General features: G+C 49.2%; 7 protein-coding genes across 7 annotated transcripts; 3 read left to right on the plus strand and 4 right to left on the minus strand. All coding sequences in view use genetic code 12, as the record gives it.

Moving 5' to 3' along the window:
* Positions 1 to 504: 504 nt before the first annotated feature.
* Positions 505 to 2,163, plus strand: DIURU_002010 (MFS transporter; the record flags this gene model as incomplete). The annotated part of the gene is made up of 1 exon (XM_034154616.1): positions 505 to 2,163. The coding sequence occupies one exon, from the start codon at positions 505 to 507 to the stop codon at positions 2,161 to 2,163; it is 1,659 nt and encodes a 552-aa protein (XP_034013143.1).
* A 197-nt stretch (positions 2,164 to 2,360) lies between these two features.
* On the minus strand, positions 2,361 to 2,684 carry DIURU_002011 (uncharacterized protein; the record flags this gene model as incomplete). The annotated part of the gene is made up of 1 exon (XM_034154617.1): positions 2,361 to 2,684. The coding sequence occupies one exon, from the start codon at positions 2,682 to 2,684 to the stop codon at positions 2,361 to 2,363; it is 324 nt and encodes a 107-aa protein (XP_034013144.1).
* A 633-nt stretch (positions 2,685 to 3,317) lies between these two features.
* DIURU_002012 (Zn(II)2Cys6 transcription factor) lies at positions 3,318 to 6,248 on the plus strand (the record flags this gene model as incomplete). The annotated part of the gene is made up of 1 exon (XM_034154618.1): positions 3,318 to 6,248. One exon carries the CDS (start codon positions 3,318 to 3,320, stop codon positions 6,246 to 6,248), a length of 2,931 nt encoding a protein of 976 aa, XP_034013145.1.
* A 233-nt stretch (positions 6,249 to 6,481) lies between these two features.
* Positions 6,482 to 6,880, minus strand: DIURU_002013 (uncharacterized protein; the record flags this gene model as incomplete). Its single annotated transcript, XM_034154619.1, has 1 exon — positions 6,482 to 6,880. The coding sequence occupies one exon, from the start codon at positions 6,878 to 6,880 to the stop codon at positions 6,482 to 6,484; it is 399 nt and encodes a 132-aa protein (XP_034013146.1).
* An 885-nt stretch (positions 6,881 to 7,765) lies between these two features.
* On the minus strand, positions 7,766 to 9,526 carry MNL1 (Mnl1p; the record flags this gene model as incomplete). Its single annotated transcript, XM_034154620.1, has 1 exon — positions 7,766 to 9,526. The coding sequence occupies one exon, from the start codon at positions 9,524 to 9,526 to the stop codon at positions 7,766 to 7,768; it is 1,761 nt and encodes a 586-aa protein (XP_034013147.1).
* An 868-nt stretch (positions 9,527 to 10,394) lies between these two features.
* Positions 10,395 to 11,486, minus strand: SRB1 (mannose-1-phosphate guanylyltransferase; the record flags this gene model as incomplete). Its single annotated transcript, XM_034154621.1, has 1 exon — positions 10,395 to 11,486. One exon carries the CDS (start codon positions 11,484 to 11,486, stop codon positions 10,395 to 10,397), a length of 1,092 nt encoding a protein of 363 aa, XP_034013148.1.
* Positions 11,487 to 13,107: 1,621 nt separating this feature from the next.
* Positions 13,108 to 16,959, plus strand: MYO5 (myosin 5; the record flags this gene model as incomplete). Its single annotated transcript, XM_034154622.1, has 1 exon — positions 13,108 to 16,959. The coding sequence occupies one exon, from the start codon at positions 13,108 to 13,110 to the stop codon at positions 16,957 to 16,959; it is 3,852 nt and encodes a 1,283-aa protein (XP_034013149.1).
* Positions 16,960 to 17,532: the final 573 nt, after the last annotated feature.

The following is a 17,532-nucleotide window of genomic DNA, read 5'->3' on the forward strand; positions in this document are numbered from 1 at the left end:
GATAGCACACGGATCAGATTGTGACAGAACTCAAGTCTAAAGCCTGCTTACATCAGTGCGGCTAACACTGCGTGATCTTTGTAGTATAGCCGCTCATCTCTAATTTCTCGACCATATCCAGCACACCAGATGAGACTCAAACCCCCCCTACGTGACAACAAGAAATATTCCAAGTGATCCGAAGGATGGTTGTGATCCTAAATTGTCAGCAGTGGCAGTTATCACTACAACATTTCCACTGGGTGCATGCTCATCCCTCAAATGCAGGCGGGCAAAAATGAAAATTGCTTACGTGAAAAGCATCGGCGGTTTCTCATTTGGTGACAGGGTGCGTCGGTTATTGCCGCTTTCGCACGGCTCCCTACGCGTTGCAACACTGTGGGCCGTGCGAGATGCATCGGGCCGCTTCCGTATTGAGCGGCAAGGCAACGTTTGCATGTGTGATGGCTAATACCGCTGGCAGTATTTAGTTACGCGTCCTCCCGACGTCACCTTGATCATCCAATGTGGTATCAGTTCGTACGTGACTCATTTTTCGGCCGTTCGGTGTACCATCTCTCTCAGCATAAATACTTTTCTTACAAAGAAGAGCAATCGGAATACGAAGTCGAACGCAAGTACCTCACCCATGAGTACGCTCCTTCCAAAGCATCGGTGTCCAACGAGGCCACCAACATCGTCGACGACCTGCTGGATCTGCTGGGGTCCGGGGAGAAGACGCTCACAACCCAATCGTCGGTGATCATGGTCACTTGGGACGGCGACGACGACCCTGAAAACCCTCGCAACTGGCTGGTGTTGCAAAAGGCATTCTTTGTCATTCAAATTGCCATCCTCACTATGTCGGTGTACATGGCCCTGGCGATTTACACCCCTGGTTACGATCAAATCATGGCCCAATTTAACGTCGGGTCAGTGGTGGCGACATTACCCCTTACCCTTTTCGTCATCGGCTACGGTGTCGGTCCGATGTGGTTTCTGCCAATGCTGGAAAACTCGCGTTTCGGCCGTACCCTGATCTATATTGTCACGTTGTTCATTTTCTTTATTTTGCAAATCCCCACCGCCCTCGTCAACAACATCGCTGGGTTATGTATTTTGCGGTTCATCGCGGGGATCTTCGCCCTGCCAGCGCTTGCCACCGGTGGTGCCTCGGTTTCCGACGTTTTGCAATTGCCCTGGATGCCCGTGGGGCTTGCCACCTGGGCCATGGGTGCGGTGGCCGGTCCTTCGTTGGGTGCGCTCATTGGCTCGGCCCTCATCGTTGCTGGCGGCTGGAGATGGACTTTCTGGTTCATGGCGATTCTCCTGGGGGCGGCGTTCGTCTTGTTGACGTTCACTTTGCCTGAGCTGTACGAGAAGACTTTGCTTGCCCGGAAGGCGAAGCGGTTGAGAGCGGTGACGCAAAACCCCAACATCAAGCTGGCCGGCGAAATCGAAAACGAGGAACTCACCACTCACCAGCTCCTCGTGGACACGTTGTGGCGCCCCATTGAGATCACGGTGTTGGAGCCGGTGGTGTTGGCTGTAAATTTATACATTTCCCTTGTCTATGCCATCATGTACTTGTGGTTTGAAGCCTTCCCCATGGTGTTCATCGAAGTGTTCCACTTCAAGCTTGTGCCCATGGGCACGACTTTTGTTGCCATCATCACCGGGATCATTTTGGCGGCGATTGTGTACGTGTTCATCATCTACCATCAGTTCACTAAAAAGATGTTGGCAGGGGGTATGGTCAAGCCGGAAGTATTCATGCCTTTGGCTATTGCTGGGTCGGTGTTGATGCCGATCGGGGTGTTCATCTTCGGCTGGACGGCGGCTCCTGATCTCCACTGGATGGGCCCCATCGTTGGTGCGGCCACTTTTGCTAGTGGGGCATTCATGATTTTTCAAACGTTGTTCAACTTTTTGGGTGCCTCGTTTGCTCCCGAATACCTTGCCCTGGTGTTTGCCTCGAACGATTTCGCTCGTTCGACGATTGCCGGGGTGTTCCCATTGTTTGCCAGACCTTTGTTTGTCAACTTGAAAACTCAACGTTTCCTTGTTGGCTGGGGTCTGTCAATCCTCGGTTTCATTTGTGTGGCGATGATCGCCATCCCCGTTACCTTTTTGCTCATCGGCCCCAAGTTGAGAGCTCGCTCCAAATACGCCGCGTCCTGGTAATCTGACTTGCATAACACAATTAATAGCATCTACAATAATTCAACGACATCTCATGTAACTACGTTGCGTAGTATTGCTCGATACTATCTACTCAATCCAAACTGCTCACGTTCTTACCCGAACAACCTGTTTGTTTCGAATTTTATTCCCGTTCCTGATAATGTATGTAATCCATCAAAAAATCCCAGTTACTCCGATTAGGCCAATACCGACGTGAATTCATCCATGTTCTCCAACTCATCCTGTTGCGCCACGCGCCTCAAGACTTCCTTCTTCAGCAGTTCCTGAATGTACCCATCTAGTAATAGTTCATCGAGTACGTGGTACGCTTTGTCAAAACCAAAGATGATATCAAGCTCACAAACGTTGCCGTACATGCGGTCCATTTGCTCAACGAATCGGTGGACAATCTCAAGAGCAAGTAACTCGTTGTCATCTGTGTCAATACCAACGACAAAAAACAACAGAGCATATCGGCGGTATACAATTTTGATATTCTTGTACTCCAACACATTGCACATTTTTGCCCTTCTCGCGAGAACGAGGGTGGTGAGCTCCCGGGTTATCTTACTCTTCTCTTTTTGCAGAATTGTCTGATACCATTTGCTGAGGCGGACCTTGCCTTGTCGCAGCAATAATAATAGAAACTGTATCGCCATGGTGGTTTGGTATAGTGACAGCTGTTTGTACAACGACGATTTCGCGGAGCGCGGAATACTGTATACAATTGAAAAGTAACTGCCATAGATATCGAGACGAAGGCGTGCTACTATGATCGTAGAAGCCATCATAGACTGTGTCTTCGATAACTATGAAAACCAGAAGTAAGGCTGTTTTTGGATGACCCACTGAAAATGCTACACTCATTCGTAATGTAATTTCAAGAGCAGTTGACCACATCATTTGGATTGCGCCGAATGCGATTGAGGGATGAACTGCAAAATGTATAGAAGAGATCTAAGAAAATGAACCCTTAGCTCAAAGTGAGAGCCATTGCTTATATCAGCGGGATATTCGAGGGAAGGGTCGTGGTTTGTCAGCCGCTCTGACTAATTTTATATTTCCGTCACGGATTCTTTCCTATTCGGGTGCGCCACCGAAAAAAAGAAGTCAGACTTTAGTGAACTCGTTTCGTCCAGCCTTCTATTGTCAACATGAATGGCGAAGGGCTGATTCAGTTCAACAGCTCCAATGAGCCCTTGAAGCTCTACTCCCGAGCTTGTATCCTGTGCCGCCGCAAGAAAATCAAGTGTGACCGTGTCCATCCTTGCAATCAGTGTGTGAAGTCTCACAAGCAATGTGAGTTTAACTTGGACTCGGACAGCGGCCTGCTGCTGAGTTTGCCATATGTGATGCTGGCACGAAACCCTCTGTTTGATTTTCGTCCCCCGAAACGAACGAAGGTAGAGAGGCAGCCAGTTTCGTCAACGCAGACCTCGCAATCTTCACCTCTCCTGGGATCGTCCCTGTCGAAGTCTCCCGACCGGACGGGACAATCCAACGGGCAACAAGGTCACGTCATGGTGTCGATTGACGAATTCGCCAAGCTCAAGGAGAGGCTTTTGTCGATCGAGCTGACTATCACCAATCGCCAAAATCTGTCGGCTCAACCGGCGTCTTCGCAAACAAGCCCCGGAGGATTCAATGGGGTACCTAGTCCAGCCAGTTCATTTTCATCAGCCTCGACCTCCACTAATGGGTTATCAGTCAGAGGACAAACCCGACCCCACCCGTATCTTGACCCTGAAGAGACTATCAATTTCTTCGAGGGGTACAACCCCTTGCACAACAAGGAAAATTATCGGACTCTTAACTTTGGTCCCTTCGCATGGCTGCTGTTGTTGAAGAGGGATAAGGCCATGAAGTTGCTCTGGGACCACGTTCACAACATCAGTAAAGGTGGGGACGTGTGCCAATTTACGATTATGAATCAAGTTGAATCGTCCGAAAAGGAAAAAGGCCCCCAGACTGTTCTTGCTGATGGGTCAGGCAATGACGCTTTTTCCCGGAAAGAATTGGCATCGAACCAGTATGCCGATTCACTTCCGTATGATCCTACTCGGGCTGAGAAAATTAGAAGAGCAACTTCAAAGCATCTGGACAAGACTTATCTGGCTCAGTGTGCTCAACTTGGACTCACGTATAACGAATACGACTCCGAACAGAACCTATTGGTCAATATTCAACGTGTCTTACCGAAGAAAAAAGTAATCTGGAAGTTGATTCGACGGTTTTTCTCGCTTATGTACCCTTACATGCCGATTATTGATGAACTGTCATTCATTCAAGACATATCTCAAGTTATCGGTCCCGAAACGGTCGAAGACACGCCTGTGGATTCTCTTTCAGTGAAGAGACGTTTGGATTTAGCTTACCTTGGTCTTTTGTTAATCATCTTGCGTTTGGCTTACCTTCTGTTGTTTTACAATAACCCTAAGCTTAACGAGAAAAATTTGAATAGCACCGATCCACTGCCTCGGGCGCAGGAGCACAAATATCTCATGCTCAATCCCATCAACATAGAGCTGTTTGAGTTTGCCAAGCAATGCCTTGACCAGTTCCAATTCTTGCGGAAGTTTTCATTCCCGGTTCTTCAGCTAGCGATGTTTGTGCGGATTTACATGATGTACGCACCTGAAGAAGGTGAAATCTGTGATTGTGAGTCGCAAGTGTTAGGTGGTGTGATCACAAAGATGGCATTTGCCACGGGTCTCCATCGAGACCCTGACAATTTCCCTGAAATGTTCCCTGACCCCAAGCAAAGAAATTTGCAACGCAAGATGTGGTACATGATCATGATGTGGGATTGCTTTTATGCTTGTACTGAGGGTCATCCTTTCAGTTTTGACCCCAATTTTGCTGATACACGTCCGCCATTTTACGAACCAGGTAATGAGAATATTAGCGACGCTAATTTGGACCGGTACGTTATCGAGAGTTACAGTCGTTGTTTCCGCCCCGTCCCCATTGCACGACAAATCGCCAGTCTTGCCTTAAATGTGCTGGGTCAGGTGAAGATGCTGGAGTTATGTCATTTGCTTGATAATTTGGATTACATCGTGAGTACCGAGGGTACTAGTCTTGAGGATATTCTTTTGCATAAAGGTCACGGTAATACTTATCTTTTCCATACCAACTACCTGATTAAGGTTTACGTGTTCATGAGAATGTTCCTTTGGGGGATCTACCTTTATTTGTTCCACTACTACGGTCAACGGCAAGATGGTGACTTGTTTTTCCATTATCTCAAACGCTTATTAGACATATCCATCACTGACATGATGCCCCATTACTTCAAATTGCTTCTGAACCTGACCTATGTTGGCGATCTTGTATTCAATCCACTGCTCTTGATGTTTATTGCAAAACTGAATCAACTCAACTGCTCTTTACTCATTCGGTGCAACATCAAGATTTGGAACTTGCGTCAACGGAGTGATCACAAGGTTAAGCTCGGGCTGGACCCTGGCTATGCCGCCTATTTCAATGCGCTTTGCCGGCTTCTGCTGTGCATTACCCGAGCAGCCGAGGTTCTGATTCTGGCATTACTGAAGCTCTCTCTGCGGTACTACTTTTCTTGGAGGGTGTCTAAGGGCCACACCTTGATGTTACGTTTAGTCACTTCTAATGATTTCTACGCCCAAAATGCACTGAAAGCTGATTTTGGAAATCCTGTGTTCACTCTCCAGCAATGTGAGGAGGTTATTAACATCTACGAGGCTGCGCTTCAAAAGGTGGGTTCCGTGGCAAGTACACAACCTTTAGTACCCAACTTCATGGTCACTAAGGAAGAACGGGCATCGGACGAGAATCGCCTGTATGTCCCTGATTTCACTAACCCCGACGCCACTCCCATGAGTGCGACACCGATGGCTCTGAGTGATGATCTGGTGTTGAATGATTTCACCTATGAGGTATCGGAAGACATTGATAAGTGGTGGTTCAATCTCTTAACGCAAAGGCAACCGCAAACTCAAAATCCAATGGATCAACCGTCTCTGATTATCAACCCAATGGCGGACAATTTCGCGATCATCGATTTCTTTTCCGATTTGCCTTTCCAAGATGCAACGCCTCGAATCTAGTGAATGCCTGTAAATAATTACTGCTACAATTTTGTTGTATTATACGAATTTTGTTATGACATGTTATATTAATGAAACTTCAATTGAAACCGCAAAAAGCTCATTCTCTTGATGCATCTAATACTCTACATATATAACATACAATGCAATGTTGATTGCTAGTTTGGACAGACAGCTGTATTATTCGACAAACGATACAAATATGACTACGTCCGTATAAATTACCAGACCATCTAGGTGGCGGTAGCAGCAGCAGCCAAGTCCGATTGTTGGTCAGTACCGATAAACCAGTAGGGCGCCCAGACACCAGCTGCTTGGCATGCCAGATACGCAGCCATAGTAGCCCTGCTAACCTCTTGACCCTTACAGGCGGTAGCCCAACAATCGGCGATGGGGTTGGCGAACTGAGACATCACGCAGAGGCAACCAGTGTCCCAATACGGGCACGGGGTATTGCCAGTGTCCTTGTTCTCAACGAGGCACTCCTGGGCACACTCGGCAACCGCGGTGTATACGGGATCAGCAAACCCGTTGATCAGCGCCGTCTTCGGAACTTCAGGGAAGGTTTCGAAGTTGGTGGGAGTGGTCACAGCAGCGGCAATGGCGGCGAAAGCAATGGTAGTAAGCTTCATAAGAGTCAATTGATTGTAGACTCGTGGGATTTCCCTACCAGTATATATAGTTCATCCCTCAAAGCCAGAGAGCCACTCACCATTCTGGAGTGGCGGCCTCTCGCCGAGTCGGGCATAATATGGTTAAATGTACTGCATACGTTCTGGGACGGCATTTATCAATTTCATCTTTAATCCTTTAGGACATAAACGGTCTTGGCGAACATGGTGCAAGGACCCTGCGCGCAGCGTTCATTGGATATTTTGTACAGGGAACAATAGACATGAGCTTATGGACATTGTCACGCTGGATCCTGACGGATACGCAAACGCTTGGATAATCGGCACTAGCTTCGTAATGATGGTATAAAAATCAAGCAACCATCTGAAATCCCACTCAATTGGCGTTATGATACAAGATCTTATTCTTTTGTTAGTCTGTCAGGATTTTTCAACATATTTCAACTAGAATTGGCAATTTTTGGCGGATACGTTTTGTGCCTCCAAAAATGCGGAGTCCACCAGTGATATATCAACCAATCATGCAACGGTAGGGCGTTCGGATTAGCTTGGATCAAGGAAATTCCCGGACGTAAGTGCAACGTGGCGTATGCTTTGAGGAAGGAGTCATCTAAATGAGTGCATGAACCCCCTCATATACAGTTGAAGGAGGGTCCGTTCCAATTTTATTACGTTACGGTATTTTCCATTAGACCCAGCATTCAACCTGAGAGACAAACGATGAACTTTCCAATTTAGTTTTAGAAAATATCACTATAGCCCAAAGCAGGGCGTTGACATCACTCGTCATACGTCGTCAAAATATTATCCATACTAAACCTAAACACCTGATTAAAAAAAAACTAATGACATTCAAAATTTTTGCCTTGAACTCCAAGCGTCCACTCATTCCTCAATCACATTATCTTCGTCCGCGTTGTCACCCTTGTGGGTTTTCAAGTGCTGGTTCAAATTGTCCTGCCGCAGGAATTTTTTGTGGCACATTGGACAATCGTAGGGTTTCTCAAATGTGTGGAGCGAACGGAAATGTCGCTTCAAATGCTCCTGTCTCTTGAACCGTCGCAGGCAGTAATTGCACAAATATACTTTCAGCGCATCCGCTAAATCGGCTTCTTTGTTTTCTTTACGACCACGAGTTCGGTTCTTCTGGTTGATAACGTTAGTGGGGAAAATTTGAGTATCAGGGGGAAGATCCAACAGCTTCAAATCAACCTCCACTTCGACCCCCTTTGAAATCATCGTCGCAACTGGCTTGCCGTTTGCAGTAGGGGCCACTGAAAAGCCATCGATCAAAGTCACAGCTGCACCATTGGAAACGTTCGGCGGCACAGCTTTCTTCCGATTGATGAGTTTCGCGCCCAATATCCGCTTGCCAGCGGCGAATGCACCTTCGGGCTGAGGAATAGCATCCTCGTAACTCTCACCCAGTATCACCAGCGCCGCCGCCAGGGTCGGCGCTGGCCCCAGGCCGTGCGTATTTTGCGACTGCTGTCCCACCAGCAGTCCCAGGGCATTGGTGACAGCTTCATGTAGTGAATGTTGTTCGCTTACATCACCGCCACTGCCTTCATCAGTCTTACGTGGCTTCAGCGGTTTGCCCTTACGTTTGAGCACGTTCTCAAAAAGCGCCCCATAATCAGGTGCCTCGTTTGATTCACACTCGGTGACCATTGGCTCATCTTCTTCGTCAATCACTTCTTCCAGCGGCGCTCCTTCCTTGGTAGCAGCATTCAGGGCTTTGAATCTCATGAAGATACTGCGTTTTGGCTTTTTCACCTTGGAGTCGTCAACATTGGCAATATCGACCATGGCTAAGTCTTCTTCGGGAGGCTGAGACTGTGCAGGAGGAGGCGCCTTGTTGAAGATATTGCGTATCAGATGACGTTGTTGGTTCAATTGCTCAGGTGGCATGACCGGCTGACTGAAGAACTCTTCGGATGGCTGTTGCTGTTGATTACGTTCACCCATAAACGGAATAATGTTCAGGAACAGAAACAGTTGGTATCTCAGCATGGGCCCACCATTAAAACTTCGAACCAGCTTCCCCAGATCTAACAGTGGTCGAGCAAAGTACTCGTTAGTCAGACCAGCAAGCAGCCCAGTTTCCATTGAGTTGCGACTGAAATACTGTTGTGCCAGGAAGAACAGCGGTTGCGCTGAATGCATTGAGCTGAGGGATGGCGTATGCGATGTGGTGGTGGTCAACGGGCTGAGCTCATGATGTAGTGCCTGCAGCGGATCATCCAAATGACTGATATCGCTATTATTGTCGGGAGATCGCGCCGATACCGTAAGTGGTTGAGGAGACTCAGTGGTGTCATTTTGGAATTTTCGGAACAAGCTGCGGTGGCCGTGGTCGTCTCTTTGTATCTGATGAGGGAAGTTGTAATCAAATGGCTGGGTGAATAGGTCATTGGTGTTGATTTGCGACTCCGGTAAATCCCCAGATATCGATCCGTGAGGAGGCATTGGCGGGACGGCCGGAGCGACAGGCTGGGTCCATTCTGGAGTGAACAGGGACATTTCTGACACCATCGCGGGATCAATGTCGAATGGCAGTTGATCCAAGTCCATAGGGTTGGTTAGCGGAGGATCGGCGTTGTAGGCACCGGGGATAGCTGCAGCCCAGGCTAGGTTGTCATCCATGACGACGTCGACGTCGCCAGCACCCAGAGGACCCACAAGCCACCCCAAATCGTCATCTTGATTCAGAGTCATCCTGCCGACCTGCCGGGCTATAACTGTGGAGCGGATATAGGTGGTACAGATTTTATGACCGAGACGTCCGCGCTAGAGTTTTTTTGGTTGCGAGCGCGGGACTGCGATTAATATTGACGAGCAGGGGCAGAGCCTCGAGTTTTAGGAAGGAAATTCAACTGACATGGTTTAAGGGAAACTTTAGGAGCTACGGTAGAACGAAATGAACTTCAAAATGAATCACAAAATTAATTGTAGGCGTTTTACAAATGACGAAAACTGTTCCGAGGGGTTTTGATATCGCAAGAAGTGTCCACACACTATCTGCAGTACTGGGGTCATTGTCAAGCGCTTTTGTTCTCAACGGATTGGCTTGTTTGCCGACGGCACACCACAATCAGCAAGCAACCACCATTATAAACGCCCAAAAATCGTTTCAATAAAAAGTAGTTACTCAGTCTCGGATTATCCGTGACATCACGTGCTTTCGGATGGTAAAAACTAGATGTAGTTTCCAGCAAGCGTGAGCATTTATTTTAATTGGTTGCGCCGGGTTGGTGTCAGATCGGTCCGGCTCTATGCAAAAAGGATCGAGATGAAGTACATAGAGAAAAGCACCCAATTTTCATTAGCTGATAAAAGAAAACCTCACTATGTAAAGGTGGTAATTAGTTAGGAGCTTTATGTAATCATATAATGTACTTTAAATAACTCATAATCTAGTTTCGGGCTGTGTTGAGGATTGCATGACGTTTAACGCGATCCGGCACTCGTAAGATAAAAGTCTCAGGGGTATTATATTACAGAGGAGGCCGGCTCACATAATAATGGCTTCCGATTGAACGTTGGCTGAAATAGACTTGTGAGGCAACACCTTGGCGCCGTTGACGTAGACTTCGTTCTTGACTTCAACGTCTTCACCCAAGACAGTGCACCCTTCGGTACGGGCCCACTTGCCGATTCTCGAGTTCCAACCGACAATGGTGTCCTTGACAAGGGCATGGTCCTTGACCTCGGAGTTATCAAGCAACACCGAGCCGACAATACGAGCACCTTCGCCAACCTTGACGTTGGGACCAATGGTGACGTTAGGACCGATCAAGGCGGTGGGGTGAATGGTGGCAGTAGAGTCAATCAACACGTTACCGTCGGGGTGAATGAAGTCGCCCTTAGCCAACTTTTCGGGGTTCTTCTTCAGCACCGAATTAAGGTACAAAGCGGTACCAGCTAAGAAGTCCTTGGGTTGACCGACATCCATCCAGTAGCCTTCCAAGTCAAAGGAGTACAATTGCTTCTTTTCCACGAGCTTAGGGAAAGTTTCCTTTTCGATGGAGGTGGGCTTCATGGGGATCAAGTCAATGACTTCGGGGTTCAAAATGTAGAGACCAGCGTTAATCCGGTTACCGACGAATTCGACGGGCTTTTCAACGAAACGGTCAATCAAGTTAGGGGTGTCTCTGTCGTGGACAATGACACCGTACTTGGAGGGTTCGTCGACCTTTGTGGCGATGATGGTACCCATGGCACCGTGGTCCTTGTGGAACTTAGCCAATTCTTCGAAAGGGTAGTCACAGATGACATCGGAGTTAAGCACGAAGAACGGCGAGTTGTCCTTCTTCAACACCTTTTCGGCCAACTTCAAAGGACCGGCAGTGCCCAAAGGCTCTTCTTCGACGGAAAAAGTGATGTTGACACCGTATTCCTTACCGTATTCGGTGAGCGCCAGCACCATCACTTCGGGACGGTAGTTCACCGCCAACACAATGTCGGTGACACCGGCCTTAGCAAGGGCTTCAATTTGGTGCAAAATCATGGGTCTGTTGCCGAATTCGACCAAAGGCTTGGGAGCCGAGAGAGTGAGGGGTCTCAAACGGGTACCGTAACCACCGACAAGAATCAAACCCTTCATTTTGCTATATGTAATTTACCAGGAGAACCGTGGTCAAAGAGGAAAGTCAATTTTGCGGACGCTGTCGAATATTTATAGCGACGCGCCGGAGAACTGCAGGTAAAATCGATGTGTTGGCCAAACGTGCGACACGGTCGCGTGGCCGCGTCCGAGACGGCGTTCGAGGGGAACGTGGTCTATTGTTTACTCAACGAAAAAAAAACGTTTCTCTAAGTTTAATATGACAATATTAGAGATATCTCTCGGTGTCGGCGCTTCAGTAAAGCTCAACCGTTGGTTCGCAGCACTTAAGGGGGACGGTTCGCGGGTAGCTTAACCATTCGCTGGCAGAAACCCCTCAAGCCACGACGACAACACGACGACGACACGAGGCATTCCACACGCGTCGAACTGATTAAGCGCTGATGAATGGCTGAAAACTTAGGATTGTTAAGACCCCATTGCTGCGTGTACGACAGCGTCGACGCACCTATGAACTGAGCCACGCGACTGGGCCGGTAAGGGGGACGTCTACCTCATTCTGGGTATTGACACGTCACCAAGGGTAGCAAACAAGGTTCCCGCCATTTTGCGAGACATTTTACGGGGTAATTAATCGAAAAGGAAAACAATGTTTACTATTCGGGCTATATTTAGCTTCGGGAACTGGAAATAGTGTCTTGGAGAGTGGATCTGAAAACGGCACGACGCATAGTGATGCTGTTTTTTGGCCGATGGGGCGTGCGTGGTGCCGAAGTGATATACGGCGATGGCGATGGCGATGGCGATGGTGGTACGAACAATAAGATGATAGAGGCCAAAGTCAAGTAGAATATTTTCGTTTACCGAATATCACCCAGTCGAACATTCATATAGTTTGGAGTAGGCCTATCTCCAAAATGCAACATCGTAGTGCAGCATACTTTTCGCACCGGAGGTAGTTGGTCCGTAATTTTACTTTCCATTTCAACGGCTGAGGAGCGATAGTGCAGCACGAGTGTATGTTTCGGAAAAATGCCGGCACCGGCAATTTGGCTGCGCGATTAACCCCGGTCATGACGACTGCGCCTCTGGGGTGCCATGTCGTCATGTAGCTCTCGTGAACATCACTATAGTGTGGGTGAACTCGCCTGCAGGCATCCATTTTATATGAAGTGCAGCCATCGCGGATGGTCGAGATGCTGATGTTAATCTTTTGGAGATGGGTGCCCGCCATAGTGATTGCGCACCATTATTACGGTTGCTCAGCACCACCCGTATTTATCAGTGGCAGATCCTCAATGATTGCTGGATAGAAGTCAATGAGAGCTGTCAATCACCGAAGATCTAGTAAAAATTTCAGGTTTCCGTCAGCCGGAAGTGCCGCTAACCCTCATCGGTGGCCATCCGTTCAAGAGACAAATTATCGGCCTCCATATTGTAACTCAGGGGCCCTACGCCCAGCCTACGCCAATTCATATTTTACCTACTCTATCAATTGTCGTTGCCACTATAGCTCCGCCAGTCTCGTGATGCCTCGTGCTCCTATTGGTCATTGGCGCTGGGCAGTCCTCTCGGCACTGCCAGCCGTCACACCGTGCGCACTTATTTCGGTTGCCCCCAGCCACCTTCGACCCTAGTTCTCCATTACCCCCAACCCACGATGGCGATTGTTAAACGGGGTGTACGTAACAAAGCGAGAACCCAGCAGGCGCCGCCGGCGAAGCTGGGGATCAAGAAAGCCGAGTTCGATCTCCACAAGAAGAAAGAGGTCGGGGTATCTGATCTCACGTTGTTATCGCAAATCACCGACGAAGCCATCAACGACAACTTGTACAAGCGGTTTATGAACGGGACCATCTACACCTACATTGGCCATGTGCTTATCTCCGTCAACCCGTTTGAGGATTTGGGGATCTATACCGATGAAGTGTTGCAAACCTATAAAGGGCGCAATCGGTTGGAGGTGCCCCCTCACGTGTTTGCCATTGCCGAACTGATGTTCTACCAGCTTAAAAGTTACGGTGACAACCAGTGTGTCATCATTTCCGGCGAGCTGGGGGCAGGTAAGACTGAGGCTGCCAAGCGGATCATGCAATACATCGCCAACGTGCTGGTCGACAACGCCACCGCCGACATCTCCAAGATCAAGGACATGGTGCTTGCCACCAACCCGCTTTTAGAATCGTTTGGGTGTGCTAAAACCCTCCGGAATAACAACTCGCTGCGGCACGGGAAGTACTTGGAGATCCGCTTCAACGACCGGCTGCAACCAGTGTCGGCCCACATCACCAACTACTTGCTTGAGAAGCAGAGAGTCGTGGGCCAAATCAACAATGAACGGAACTTTCACATCTTCTACCAGTTCACTAAGGCCTGCCCGCCGGAATACCAACAACTGTTCGGTATTCAAGGTCCTGAAACTTACGTCTACACTCTGGGTGCTCATTGTGTAAACGTTGACGGGATTGACGACAGACACGACTTTGCCGACACCATCAGAGCCATGGAAGTCATCGGTTTGTCGAAGGCCGAACAGGACCAGATTTTCCGTATGCTTGCCACTATCTTGTGGATTGGTAACATTCTGTTTGTTGAAAATGAAGAAGGGAACGCCAAAGTTCGCGATGAGCTGGTGACGAACTTTGTCGCCTACCTTTTACAAGTGGACGCCACTATCCTTATCAAGCTGATCACTGAAAGAATCATGCAAGTCCAAATGGGCATGAAGCGTGGTCTGACATACCATGTCCCATTGAACATTGTCCAAGCAACTGCAGTCAGAGATGCTCTTGCCAAGGGTATTTACAACAACTTATTCGACTGGATTGTCGAGCGTGTCAACTTGTCGCTCCAGGGAACTTCCGGCGACTTCACCAAGCTGATTGGGATCTTGGATATTTATGGGTTCGAGATTTTTGACCAAAACTCGTTCGAACAAATCTGTATTAATTACGTCAACGAAAAGTTGCAACAAATCTTCATTCTGTTAACGTTGAAGGCTGAACAAGACGAATACGTCCAAGAACAGATTCAGTGGACTCCGATTGACTACTTCAACAACAAGGTTGTCTGTGATTTGATTGAAGCTGTACGTCCTCCCGGGTTGTTCGCTGCTCTCAATGACTCGATCAAGCAAGCTCACGCCGACTCCGACGCGGCTGACCAGGTGTTTGCCCAACGGTTGCTGATGGTGGGGGCGCAAAACCCTCACTTTGAAGACCGTAGAGGCAAGTTCATCATCAAGCATTACGCCGGTGACGTCACCTACGATGTCCACGGTATCACCGAAAAGAATAAGGATGCGATGTTGCGTGACTTGCTTGAGCTTTTGCTGACCCTGCAGAATCAATTTGTCACCCAAACGTTGTTCCCTCCTCAACTCTTACAGGCAGTACTGGATCTGAAAAAGCAGCCTCCCACTGCCCTGGACAAAATCAAAAAGAGTGCCAATCTCCTTGTCGAAACTCTTCTGAAATGTCAACCGCTGTATATTCGGACCATCAAGCCCAACCAAACTAAACGTCCCAAGGAGTATGATAACGCACAAGTGCTTCATCAAATCAAGTATTTGGGGCTTAAGGAAAACGTCCGTATTCGTCGTGCTGGGTTTGCTTACCGTACTACGTTTGACAAGTTTGTGCAGCGGTTCTACCTTCTTTCTCCCGCTACTGGCTATGCTGGTGATTATATCTGGCAAGGGGATGACATCACCGCTGTGAAGGAGATTCTTCGTCTGTGTAAAGTCCCTCAACTGGAGTTCCAATTGGGTACCACCAAGGTGTTTATCAAGACTCCTGAAACGCTTTTTGGACTTGAAGACATGAGAGACAAGTACTGGCACAACATGGCTGCTCGGATCCAGCGTGCTTGGAGACGTTACATCCAAAGAAAGACTAACGCTGCGATCACGATCCAGCGCGCGTGGCGTAACCGTACTCACGGTAACACCGAGGAACAATTCCGTGATTGGGGTACCAAGTTGTTGGCTGGTCGCAAGGAGCGTCGTCGGTTCTCGATGCTTGGATCGAGACTGTACCAAGGTGACTACCTTAACTGTAATGACACTAAGGGTTACGGGCAGTTTGTGGTGCTGCAGGTGGGTATTAGCGAGCCGGTAGTCTTCCTGTGTTCTGGTGAGCTTTTGGCGCTGAAGTTCGGCCGGTCGCTGAAGCGGGTGAAGCGGGTGTTTGTCCTCACCAAGCTGCTGTTCAACGTGATTCTGGCGGCTCCTATCGACGGGAGACTTAAGCTTCAGCGCGAGTTCGTGTTGCCGGTGAACAACATCGCCTATGTGGGGTTGTCGTCATTCCAAGATGATTGGATGGCCATTTCCACGCGTAAGTTCACCCATCAGCTGCCTGATGTGTTCATCAACACTCCGTTTAAGACTGAGCTAACGGCTCAGTTGAAGCGGTTGAACCAAGGCATCGACATCAAGATCGGCCCCACGGTTCAATACCAAAAGAAGGCCGGCAAGTACCAGACGGTGAAGTTTGCTGTGGGCAATGGACCGGAAATCCCTGCTAACAGTGACTACTACAAGCTGGGTCAAGTGCGGGTGCACAAGGGGCTCCCGCCTAACCTGGTGAACCCCAAGAGACCCCGGGGTAAGCTGACGGCAGTGGACTACCTGAAGTACTACAACCGCTTCCCCCACCGCCAAACGCAACCGTCGTACAACTCGCAGCCTCAACAGTCGTACCAAGAACCTCAGCAATCGTACCAGACCCAACAAACCCTCGACCCGGGTCCGGCGCTGGTGGCGCTGTCGCTGCTGCCGTACCCTCAGCACCTGGCGATTCCTCACCCTCTGGATATGCCTCATTCTACCCCAGCTCACCTGGTGCGGAAACCCCCCACTGGCCCCACGTTGGGCGTGGGTGCTGGCGCCCTGGCAGCAGCCGCTGCCGCGGCGTTAGAACACCACGGCCAATTGCTGCCGACGCTGCCTAGACTGCCGACGCTGCCGAGACTGCCCCCTGGTCGTCCGGTGAAGAAGAAGGCTGCCCCCGCGCCGCCGGCAAAGAAGAAGGCTCCTCCTGCGCCTCCTGCATCTTTACAAACGCCGCCTGCGCCGCCCAAGCCCAAGCACCCGACTTATGTGGCGTTGTACGATTACGACGGGCTGGTTTCGGGGTCTCTCGCTCTTGTTAAAGGTACTACGTACTACGTGACCAACTTGAACGGGCCGTGGGCGCTCACTAAGCCCCTCGACGAGCTGAGAGAAGGTTGGGCACCTCTCAATTACTTGCAAGAGTCCTCTGGCGATGGCTCGGCCGCTTTGGCACCCGCAGCTCTGCCTGCTCTGCAAGTGACTCAGCAAACCCAACCAACGATCGCGAGCGATGCCACCACCCAGGCCAGCAGCCTTTCCAATGGCCTCGCCGACGCTCTCAAACTGAAGAAGCAAGAGGAAACGACTTTGGCGCTGTCTTTGGCCGACGCCTTGAAGCGCCGCCAAGGGGCTACGGGCGAGAGTGATGACGATGATGAAGATGACGACGACTGGTAGACCGGTTAAAAATAACATTCGGTGAATTTTAGCACGAAGTATAGATGAATGAAGATCATGATAAACTATCACTGTGTAGGGCAATTTCGAGCGGAGTTAAATAAGCGATCTGCCTCACGATGTGTCACTACTGTTGGCACGCCCTGTTTGTTCTTTGGCGTGTCCATGAGAAATTTAACGTGACTGGGGGCATCACGCCAATTGTCCATAGCCAGGATAGCCCGTTTGGGGAAAGGCGTGTTCCCCCACAAATAAAACGCCGCGTCACCCCCTCATCAACATTTTATAGAATCATCGATTGTCCCCAATAATGACATCCATGGATTGCTTCAATGGCAGCCACAAACAATTGTGACCTATCGCATAATTCCGTTAACCTCCATCACATTGGCTGCGTCGCCGTAAATTTGTTCCGCCCCCCGTGGATCGTCCATATCCAGGGCCCCATAACCAGCTGGCAACAAACTATCACAAGTTTGCATGTCCACGTCAAATTTTTAGTAGTATTACTACTTCCTAATGCCACACTCACATTTTAGTTGTCAGGCCAGCGTCGGGCGGTTGACAGCAGCC

The sequence above is a fragment of the Diutina rugosa genome (assembly GCF_008704595.1).
Source record: "Diutina rugosa strain CBS 613 chromosome Unknown scaffold8_size298685, whole genome shotgun sequence".
In the NCBI taxonomy this organism is placed as follows: Eukaryota; Fungi; Ascomycota; class Pichiomycetes; order Serinales; family Debaryomycetaceae; genus Diutina; species Diutina rugosa.